Genomic DNA, 10,905 nt, shown 5'->3' with positions numbered 1-10,905 from the left:
AAAAAAAAAAAAATAGGCAATGTCTGAGGCTCCTGATTTGGAAGCAGGGAGAGCTCACACTAGGTGTAAGCTCCTTGAGAGAAGACCACATTTCACTCATCTTTACTTCCTCAGTGCCTAGACCAGCAGGTGCTTGTTGCATACTAAGTACTAAGGCGTGGCATGAATGATTGGAATTCATCGTTCTGAGTTAATTGCTTTTTCCTAGAATTGCACTGAGAGTCATTTAATTGGAAAGCATCCTTAGTATATTAATTACATTAACATTTTGTATAGGAGCCCTAGTGGTACAGGGGGTTAAGTGCTTGACTGCTAACAGCAAGGTCAGCAGTTAGAGCTCACCAGCCACCTCACAGGAGAAAGATAAGACTGTTTGCTTCCATAAAGATTTACAGTTCTCAAAACTCAAAATTATAAAATAGCCATTGGTCACCTTTCATGTCTGGAACTGAACTCACACTTGTGGCTCAATTTTTAGCCAACCAGTAGACAGGTGTATAGGGGACAGCAAAACTATGGAGGTATGCACACCATGTAATGGTCAATCATTCAAGATCAACAGGGAAGCATTTACCTAAGGACCCAATTCAAAGGGTTGGGAAAGAAGGAGGAAGGGAAACAAGAATCACAGGGAGCATGTGGGATAAGTGATGTTACATGGAGGGAATTGCAATCATTGAGATGAAACAAAACAGATGACTTGTTGGATGTAACACCTGCTGCATGCCCACTTGCAGGTAAGCCATCACAGCTCAGCCAGAAAAGGAGAGATGGGTAGTAGGCTGTCTACCTCCAGGGCTGAGGAGGATGAAGCTGTGGGGCTGGGAAGCCCTGGGGGACCCATGTCCAAGGAAGGGCATGCTCTTCTGAGTCCTGGCACCTGAATCCAGCATGGCTCCCCTGCATGCTTTGCTCAGGCACCAGAGTCTCAGACCCTCCTGCCACACGGAGGAATCTGGGCTACACTGCCATTACACAGCCCACATCTGTGTGTGCCCTCCCAATCCACAAAGCACTCTGCCATCTGTTTAATTGGCACTCCCAGCAAGCCAGGAGAGGGGCAGGAGCAGGCATTCATCTTATCAGAGCATCACAGATGGAGAAATGGAAGCTCAGGGAGGTCACATGGTCAGGGACAGGGTTGAAACTCATCAAGGACTCATGATTCCAGACCCTTAGGCCAGGCTGACTCTCAGAGCAGGGGAATCTTCATCTTAACACTGGGCCCTGGATCCAATGCACAAGAGAGGCCCAAGGCACACCCAGATGATCTCTAAGGTCAGGGGTAGAAATGGGAAAGGTGCAGGGGATAATGGATCCATGCTATGGGTGAACAAGCTGAGGAAGGAAAAAAACCCTGGCAGGATGGCTCGGTGGCAAAGTCAGGAATAGAACCTGCGTTCTAGTCCGGATCTAGAGCACTTAGGGAACTAGAACCTGGGTACCATTCTCTCCCTCCGCCTGCCCAAAACAGCCTCATCCAGCACAACACCAGCGGGGCCTGCATGAGTCCCACCACATTTTGTACCTGGAGTTCATAGCTGGTGGGCCTCCCAGCTTCAGCAAGGCCTGTGTGCAGTGGGTCTCTGTTGCCCTCATTTCCTGGCTAAAGACCTAGATAAAGTGTCTAAATTTTCCTCCAGCTGACTGCTGCCCCAGATTCCACCTCTCTGAAGGATAAGTCTGTTTTTCTCCCCGCTGGTGGATGTGTCTGCCACTCAGTTCTATCCCTGACTTCCTGAACCGCCTGTCTTTATGTTGCTGACAACCCACTCTAAGTCTCACTTCTTGAAATGTACAGATGTATGTGAAGAAAATGCCAAAACTCTAGGCACAGAGCCTAGCTGAGGGCCCGGAGACATGGAATACCACTACACCACAAAGGGGACGAGGGCTCCTCAAACCCCTGAAAGCTTAAGGCAAACCCCCAAGAAATTTGGTTTGGGTGACTGACAAAATGGTTGTGAAGTTCAATGAGAAGAATAAATGGGCAAGACTATCTTACAAAATCTTAGAGGAAGAAAGATGAGGGTGGACTATCCTCCTGGATTGAAATAAAAATGTAATGTAAAATGTGGGAGCCTCACGTTCCAATTCATTGACTCAGTTCATATACACTGATCAAGCATTCATCTGGGCCAGAAGGCATTCCAGGCCCTGGGAAAGGGTGGGGCCCAACGGGGATGTGATGCTTCTTGACTGTAAGATCTGTTTTAGAGCTCAGCAGGGTGTGGTCCGGGCTTTTCCAGAACAAGCTGAGAGGAGTGAGGGGTTATCAGACACTGAGCCAAAGATGTACTAGCCCAGTGAATTGTTTGGAGAGGACGAAGGAGAATAGATGTACAAAGAGAAGTGGACTGCATCAGGCCATGTCTTTGGGGGCTCATCTTGCCAAGACACCCTGTAGCTTCAGGCCCCAGCCAGCAACCATACAAGAATGGGCCTGTAATTAATACTAACCTAATCGTAACACTAGCAGCCACAGATAATTATTAAGCACGCATTATGTGCCAAGCATTTCATATGGAGTATCTCACTTACTCCTCACAACAGTCCTAGTAAAATGGTATACAAATGGATTTCAACAAGTTTGTGGAAGAATTCCATTATCATTTGATTCCATTTTCCCATAAACTTCCCATGAAGACCTCCTATATTATTTTTTTCCATTTTTCAGATGAGACTACTATAACTTGCCCACAGCCACACAGCTGCAAGTGGTGAAATTCAAACACAAACACAGACAGCCTGGCTTCAGAGTACCTGTCACTAACCCCTGCTCTCCCCTCCCCTCCAGGGTGGCAACCACTTATTTGAATAGGTGAGGCCCAATGATGTAGGAGTTCCAAAGAAAATGGGCTTCAGTGGCTCCCCAACCATCAGCGAGGCAAGGGTCTCCTTTACCTAACAGGCTAACCAATTACCATCGACTTGGTTCTGATGCATAATGACCTTCTAGGACAGAGCTGAACTGCTTCAGAGTTTTCACTGAAATTTCTATGGAAGCAGACTGCCACATCTTTCTCCCACAGAACAGCTGGTAGATTCAAACTGCCGACCTTGCTGTTAGCAACTGGCCACTTAACACTGTGGCTCTTCATGCTTGCACTTTGGACATTTAGAGAATGAAGAACCTCTGTGGTCATGAAATACAATCACCTTACAGGGCCAGAAGGCCATCCAGCTATGGGTAACAGGCTACCCACAGCCTGCCATGAACACCACAAGTGACAAACAGCTTGTCCCTCTTGGCATAGGTTCTAATGGTTTGGGATGGCTCATATTCTACAAGGGACTCACTGGCCTTTTACCTTCCTTCCAGGAAGTCCCAAGCACTATCATTTTACTTGGTCCCCTGTCCTGCCCTGTCTGATTTTCCAGCAAGTCCTCGGACTATCCAGCTCTACCTCCATCATTCCCTAATGCTGAAAACCCAAGCCAGTACACTTCAGCTGTTAAGGGTCTTGCAGGGTAAGGGGTGGGTGGGGAGGTGCAGCAATTCAGAGTGTACATCTACCTCTTTCTGCTCCCTCTGCAGACATAGTTCTTCGGTCTCTTCCATCAGTTTGTCTGCCAAAGCAAGCACACAAAGAGCTCACAACAGGTCTAAGTATCCACCCCCAAGGAAGCAGTCAGCCCTGCCACAACCACGCTGCCCAGAGTGGGACCAGCTCCTAATGCTGCTTGGCTGGCATCCTTTCCCATCATTGTTCCTCTTTGCAAACCCAAAAGCAATGGCATGGACTGGACCATGGAACTCAAGTGGGTCTCTGAGGCCCTATCCCCAGTCTACCTCCTACCTGCACTAATGTCTGGTTGGGGGAGGACAAATAGAGGGAACCAGTGCTGGGGTCTCATGTGTCTGCCGCACTAGGGACCCCTGGCAAAGGACCAAGTCCCCAGTCTCAACTTCTCTCCAAAGCAGTGTGTTTACTAGCCATTCCAGGACATAGGGACCTAGAAGCCTGTGGTCAGGTCTAAAGTGGATGGGGAGGGGACCATGAAGACAAGGCCAGGGCATGGAGGCTCAGGGCCGGACAACCAAGTGCAAGTCACAAGTACCTACATTGGTTTTCTCATTTCACCTAATTCCCCAACCCCCACAGCACCTCTAAAAGGTAGGGGCTATTTTTATCTCCATTGTAAGGATGAAGAAATGGAGGTTCAGAGAGGCTGAGCTGCCTAAAGACACACACAACTAAAAGACAAGTGACAAAGCTGGCTGGGTCCAGTGTTTAGTGCTTAGACACCAAAAACACTGCCTTTGAGTCGGCCCAAGACTCATGGCAAACCCCACATATTACCGAGGAGAACTGTTCTGTAGGGTTTTCTTGACTTTAACTTGGTGTGGCGCTGTAGGCCAAGCACTGGACTGCTAACCACAGGATTAATGGTTCAAACCCACCAACTGCTCCTTGGAGACCTTATACAGGTTCACTATGAGTTGGAACTGACTCAACGTCACTTAACAACCATCTTGATGGAAGCAGTTTGCTAGGTCTTTCTTCCACCTCAGTTGCCAGTCCATCCCTCCAGCAAACCTAAATACTCCTGCTTTTCCTTGGCCAACTGCAGGCCCTGGGCCTCCAAGCTTTTGATCATGGCTTCCCCCAGCTGGGCATTCTTCCAAGTCCTGGGGAGGTAGGGCAGATGGGAAAGAGGAGAGAAGAGAAAGAAACACGACATCATTAGAAGAGAGGGGAGAGGAAGATGAGAAGATGCATGTTTGTCCTCATCCATCCTCTCTCCTCCAGGATCTCAGTGCAAGCTCATCCTGGCACCCGGGACTCTGGGCACACTACCAGCATCGATTGGTTACTGTAACTGGAGGCCAGACGGGGGCCCAAAGTTGGCCACTGGGGGCTGGGCCAACAGCATGCTCAGAGCAGGGATGAGATTGCTTCCTGGGCCGCTCTCTGCCCAACACCTAGCTCCGGGCCTGGTCAGGGCACACTCAAGAGTTAGGGTTTGAACAGGCAGGTGCAGGGACAGGCAGGTGATGGACTGGGAATTCTGTGATCTGGACGCTGATTTACAAAGCCCCAGTTCTAGTCCCCACTAGGATGAATTATGGTCTTGGGGAGGTGAGAGGCGTGTGAGGAAGTAGCAAAATCCAAGGAGATATTTGGACTGGCTCGCAAGAGTTAGAGGCAAAATGATGCACACACCTGCCACCTGTGAGTCTAGACAAGCAGTGGCTTTCAGTGGTCACATCAAGTTCCCCATGGAGCCCCTAATACCTGCCTGTCTCTTCTCACCCACCTGCACCCTATCTGCAAGCAAGCCCAGAAAGCTTCCTCCCCACCTTGTTCTCCCCAGCGGCCTTCATGCTCACTGGGATCCCAGCAGAGAGTTAGGGAGTTCTGGATGGCCCAGCCCACACTCCTTTTCTTTCAGGGACCCTGGGGAGCACTTACACCTTCCCAGATTCCTGCAGCATCTCCAGCCACTGGGTCTGCTCAAACTCGGATTCTGCAGCCAGCACGATGTTCCCCTGCCAGGAGGGGGTGTCAGAGGGCTGCCTGAGAGGCAGGCGCCCGCAGCTCTGCTCCCTACTCCCACCCAGGGGGAATGGGGAAGCCAGGCCGGGGAGGGCTTTACGCACATGGAAGTCCTGGTGGGAGATCTTCATGGCATAGGGCATGCTGGGCTCTTCCTTGGCCTCCACCAGGCAGCCCCCCAGAGGGATGACACCCTGTGGAAGAAACAGAGCAGCAGGCCAGCTAACCCAGCCCAGGTCACTAGAAGCTAGACCCTAGGTCACTGGACAGAGGCCAGCTGATTCCTAGGGGGAAGATGGGAATTTTGAGGCACAGGAGGATGGGGACCCAACCCAGAAGGTAGATGGAGGTCTTTTTCCTCCAGGAGAATCTCCTTACCAGACTCTCAGCAAGGCCAGAGCAAAACCATAGGCAGCCCCATAGCTTCATAAGGTCCCACTCATACTGCATCCCTGGGCCCTCCCCAGTTGTGGCCCTGCAAGAGGCCTCCTCACCTTAGGATGTATATTGAAGTATTTATTGGTTTCAAAGCTCTTTTTTTCACTCTCAGAGTAGTAAAGCAGAAAGCTCTCTTTGATGATGAAAAACCTACAGTAGAGAAGGGAAAAAGAGGGGCAATCAAGAGAGAAGGATTGAGGCTTCTCACAATACCCACCCTTGGGGATCCTGGACTTACGTGGGAACCCCTGGGAATGACAGCTCAGACTCTTCCTCAGCAACTCAATTTCCACAACTACCCAACCCTCGGACCAGTAGGCCGCTGCTCTCATTCTCTGGAACCGGCAGCCTTGGCAACATACCTTTGGCCCTTCCTCTCGGTACTTTCAGTCCTTAAGCCTCCAGTCACTTAGGGTCTGCCCAGGACAGAAGGCAGAAAAGACAACTCAGAGTTCTAAGATGGGTCTTTTGGCAAGTAATGGTGAAGGCTGACAATCAAATGGAATGGGGGTGCCAGGCCAGTGAGGACAGACATCTGCACAGTGACACTCATACGCCCTCCTGTTGCACATGTCTCCACAGCCTCCTTCTGGGGCTCAGGTCTGACTTGGGTGCCCTGTGGAGCACTTGGATCCACCCTGGGAACTCTCTCAGGACTAATGACTGCGCTGACGGCAACAAGACGCCAGGTGTTCTGCAGGGAGGGCTGATAGGTGCCACAGCTCAGGGTCATACAGGGTAGTGATGGGATGCGAGCAGAACTCGGTGGGGATTCTGAAAGGTGTGTGTACACACATGAATACTTGTGCTGGGTTGAAAGCAGTGGTGTGCTAGAACCGGCTCAGGTGGGCTCTTGATGGCCTGCAGTGCAGCTCGTCCCCATTCTGCATTTGGTGACATCACATTGGTAGCTTGGTCACGATGAGGGTAATTACACCATGAAAATCATCAAATACGACAGAGCTTTCCCCCTGCCCAGCGTTGGTGGGGACTTTAGACCGTACTCCCCTGGTTGAAAGCACCCTCTGGGGAGCAGTTTGAAAAACCCCAGGTGAGCATGATGACACGGGGTGAAGCTTCTCAGGGACAGTCCCTGGGGAGGCTGACAGCTCCTTCTCCCTCCTCAGCACAGCAGGGAAGTGAAGCTCAGATTTGTCCTTGAGTTAATGCTCATACCAGCCCACTTTCTTTATATCCACTGACCCAGCCCTGAGTCCCTGCTCAGAGGGGACACACTGTCAACGCCAACTCTTCCCCAGGCTGACAGATAGCACCCAGTACAGACAGCAAAGACATGCCATGCCCTCCAGAATGGAAGCCCGGCTCACTGCCTCAGCTTTTCCACCAGGGCTGCCCTTTGACCTCTCTGCTCCAGGTTTCCCACTGTCCTCTGAACACAGATGTGCTGTTCTACCTGGAATGTCTGCCTCTTGCTCATCACCTGGCTGAACCCTTTTCAGCCTTGGCCACTAGCCTGGGGCCCCTGCTGATGTCCAGCCAAGCTCTTCTCACTGGGTTGTCAACCTGGCACTCATCGCCCACTAACAATGCCCATGAGCTCATCTAGGCTCCGGGAGGGTGGGAGGCCATGCCCCTGAGCTTTATGGGCCTTGGTAGATGACCCCTCACTGACTATTCCATGAGCACTTCAGAGGGTGGACAAGAGAATGGGCTTTGGTATCAGACCTGCCATTTCCTATGGGAGGTCTTGGCAATGAACTTCACACCTCTCTAAGCCTCTGAGCTTCCTTACTGTGTAATTGGGATAACAGCACCTACTTTACTGGGTTACTGTGAGGATCAAATGAGATTGTGAATCTACGTGCTCATCATTCTGCCAAGTCCCAGGACCCAGGACCAGGCCGAGGGATGCAAACCTATGGTCTAAATGTGCATCACCTGCAGGTTCAGCCAGGCCAGAGGGTCTGTGAAATGGAAGTACAAATCTCTCTCTTGGGGTTGCTGAGAGAATTCATTTTCTGGTTCACCAAATCATGACTGAGCTTCCACTTTGTTCTGGGCACTGGATGCTGGGGAAACAACTGTGAACAGGAAAGTAAAGAATCTCCCTTCATTGAGATGACACACAGTGTGTGTGTGGTGAGGAGTTGTCAGTTGATGTAGAGTTGATTCCAATTTATGGCGGCCTCGTGTGCAGAGTAGAACTGCTTCGTAAGTTTTCAAGGCTGTTATCTTTCAGTAGTAAATCCCCACGCCTGTCTTCTGAGGTGCTTCAGGGTTGGTACAAATGGCCAAACTTTCAGTTAATAGTCTAGCACTCAGCCATTTGGACCTCCTGTGTGGTGGGGAGGCGAACAGTACATAAACAAGAGAGGTAGGTTGTGTCCCAGGTGCCAATACATACTACGGAGAAAAATGAAGCAGAGGGAGGGAAACTGGGCCTGACAGGGGGAGGGGGGTTGGTTCAGGTTTCAGTATTAAACAGGTGGTCAGGGAGGGCCTTGTGGGGAGGACGAAGGTGTTCCAGGGAGAGGAGTCACAGGTATGCAGGTGGGAAGAGTTGCTGGTGGTAGAAGGATGCCAATGGCTGAAGCATAGCGAGGCAGGCAGAGAGCCACCAGGCGTGGGGTCTGTGGACTATAGTAACCACAGTGAATATAAAGCCAATGATGCCTTAGCCCTTCCCACAAGCTCCACTTGCTTTAAGTAGTCCCCCCCCCCCGTTAATGCATCTAATGCATCGAAGGCTCACAATTACCCTGGGAGGCAAGTGCTCCCTTCTGGTGCAGAAATAAAGCAGAGGTAAGGTGACTCGCTGAAGTTGTACCACTAGCTGACCCAGGCGGGCCTTTTCTCTGTCTCTGAAGACAGACAACCCTACGGGGTTTTCAGAAGGAGTGACATGATCTGTCTTTTCACTGGAACAGACCCATGGTGGCTGCTCTGTTGAGATCTTGGGGACAAGATCAGGTAGGTGAAGGTATGTAACATCCTCAGCACTTGCTTGGCACATAACCAAAACAGCCTGCTGCTGTTGAGTCCATCCCAGCTGGTGGCAGCCCCGTATGTGCAGAGCAGATCTGTTCCACAGGGATTTCTTGGCTATGACCTTCATGGGAGTGGATCGCCAGACCTTTCCTCCATGACAATACTGTGTGAGTTCACACCTCCAGCTTTCAGATCAGTAGCAGGTGTCCCAGTGATCACATCCCTCCTTCTCCTTCTACTCTCTGCAGAAGGGTGCAGAAAGGGGCAGATAGATGGGTGGCCAGGGCAGCCTGGGTTCCCTGCCAGCCAGACCACAGCTGGCCAAGGGGTCTCGGTGGGCTGCAGGGATTAGGAAGAGCCCACAGGCCATATATGCCAAGCCCGACCCATTCCAGCTGTTCTCAAGTTGGTGGGTGAGTGGGGGAGGGAAGAAGAGCTGACAGGGACCTGGAGCTGACACTCCCTGAATGGCAGGGCTCCGTAATGCCCACAAATGGCACGCTGGGCAAGCACACTTCCAGAACCCAAACACCAGCTGTGCCTATAAACTTGTCTCCTCTGTGACAGCTCAGTGCTCCACCTGTGACTCTCTCCTGTCTCTCAACAGGTGGGGCTCTCATGACCTGAGTGCTGCACAAGACACTTCCTCTGCCACCCCTCCTATAAAGTCCCCCAACTTCCATCCTCCCAGACTCGCATTTTGACACAAACTAGGGTATCCTTCCTTCTGAACCCTGCAAGATCTGGCTGGGCTGTGCAAGGGCTGATCCCATGTGTGAGCTACTGTGCCAAGTGCTCTACCAGGGGTCTTCAAAAAGTTCATGGAAAAATGCCATTACCTTTTTTTTGGTTTTGGTTTTGTTTTTTGCTTTTGTAACTTTTACTCAATATTACACTGGAAAGTTGAGCCAAAGTAGTAAGGCAAGAAAAATAAATAAAATTATGCCTATTTATACATGACATATTATACAGAGAGAATTCTAGAAAACCCACATATACGAAATCTATTAGATAATCTGTTAACTTAATCCAGAAAAGTTGCAAGCTATAAAGCCAACCCATAAAAATCAGTTTTATTTCTTTACACAAGTAATGAATAATCTCAAAAGATTAAGGAAACATTTCTATTTACAATACCAAAAGTAATAAAATACTTAAGAATAATAAATTTAACCAAGAGTTAGTGACACACTGAAGACTATAAAACACTATTGAAAAAAATTAAAAGAAGACCTAAATAAATGGAAAGATAATCTGTATTCACCAATTGAAAGACATATAATATGCTAAAATGGCGATAATACCCAAAGAGATGTGCAGAGTCAGTGTAATCTCTATTTAATTCCCAACACCATCTTTGGTCTGCCTTATTCCATTGTTTTAGCCATGGTGTCAATTCATCTCATGAAGGAGTTCCTTCATTATTGCTGGCCCTCTACTTTACCAAACATCATGTCCTTTTCTAGTAACTGGACTTTCTTGATCAAAGCAAGCAAGATAAAATCTTACCATCCTTGCTTCTAAGGAGCTGTACTTTCTCTTAGATGGATTTGTTTACTCTTCAGGTGTTGTTTTTGATTTTAAGTGCTGGCAAGTTGGCTCCGACTCATAGCGACCCTGTATAGGGTTTCTGAGGAGCAGCTGGTGAATCAACCTTGAGATTCAAACTGACCTTGCTTATACCACAGTACTACACCAGGACGGCACTGGTAGTTTATGGTAAATCCAATATTATTTGCCATCACAATCCAAATGTGTCAATTCTCTTTTGATTTTCCTTTCTCAGCATTAAACTTTTACATATGTACAAGGTGATTGAGTCAGTTACAGCTTAGTTATCATAGTGATAACTTTGATTTTTAAAGAGACCTTTTGATATAGATTTGCCCAAAGCAATATATGACTTGATTGCTTTTTTTTTTTTAATGTTTTATTGTGAATTATGTGATAGTTTACATGGGCGAGCATTAGTTTTTCATTCATTCTATAGTATATCGTTTCATTGCCATGGTTACAA

The 10,905-nt window shown here is 49.0% G+C and overlaps 1 protein-coding gene across 1 annotated transcript in view; it reads right to left on the bottom strand.

Annotated features, from left to right (window-relative positions):
* PLEKHD1 (pleckstrin homology domain containing, family D (with coiled-coil domains) member 1) overlaps positions 1-10,905 on the bottom strand; it is a 44,317-nt gene that overhangs the window by 20,022 nt on the left and 13,390 nt on the right. Inside the window, exons 2-6 of the mRNA XM_006865584.1 lie at positions 5,996-6,089; positions 5,606-5,695; positions 5,418-5,494; positions 4,542-4,633; positions 3,518-3,570 (exon numbers count right to left, since the gene is read on the bottom strand). Of these exons, the coding sequence (XP_006865646.1) occupies positions 3,518-3,570; positions 4,542-4,633; positions 5,418-5,494; positions 5,606-5,695; positions 5,996-6,089 (406 nt within the window). The remainder of the gene's footprint in view (positions 1-3,517; positions 3,571-4,541; positions 4,634-5,417; positions 5,495-5,605; positions 5,696-5,995; positions 6,090-10,905) is intronic.

This window comes from Chrysochloris asiatica, unplaced genomic scaffold (genome assembly GCF_000296735.1).
Source record: "Chrysochloris asiatica unplaced genomic scaffold, ChrAsi1.0 scaffold00079, whole genome shotgun sequence".
NCBI lineage: Eukaryota > Metazoa > Chordata > Mammalia > Afrosoricida > Chrysochloridae > Chrysochloris > Chrysochloris asiatica.
The sequence above is the reverse complement of the archived record's forward strand: the minus strand, read 5'-3'. Positions and strand labels throughout refer to the sequence as shown.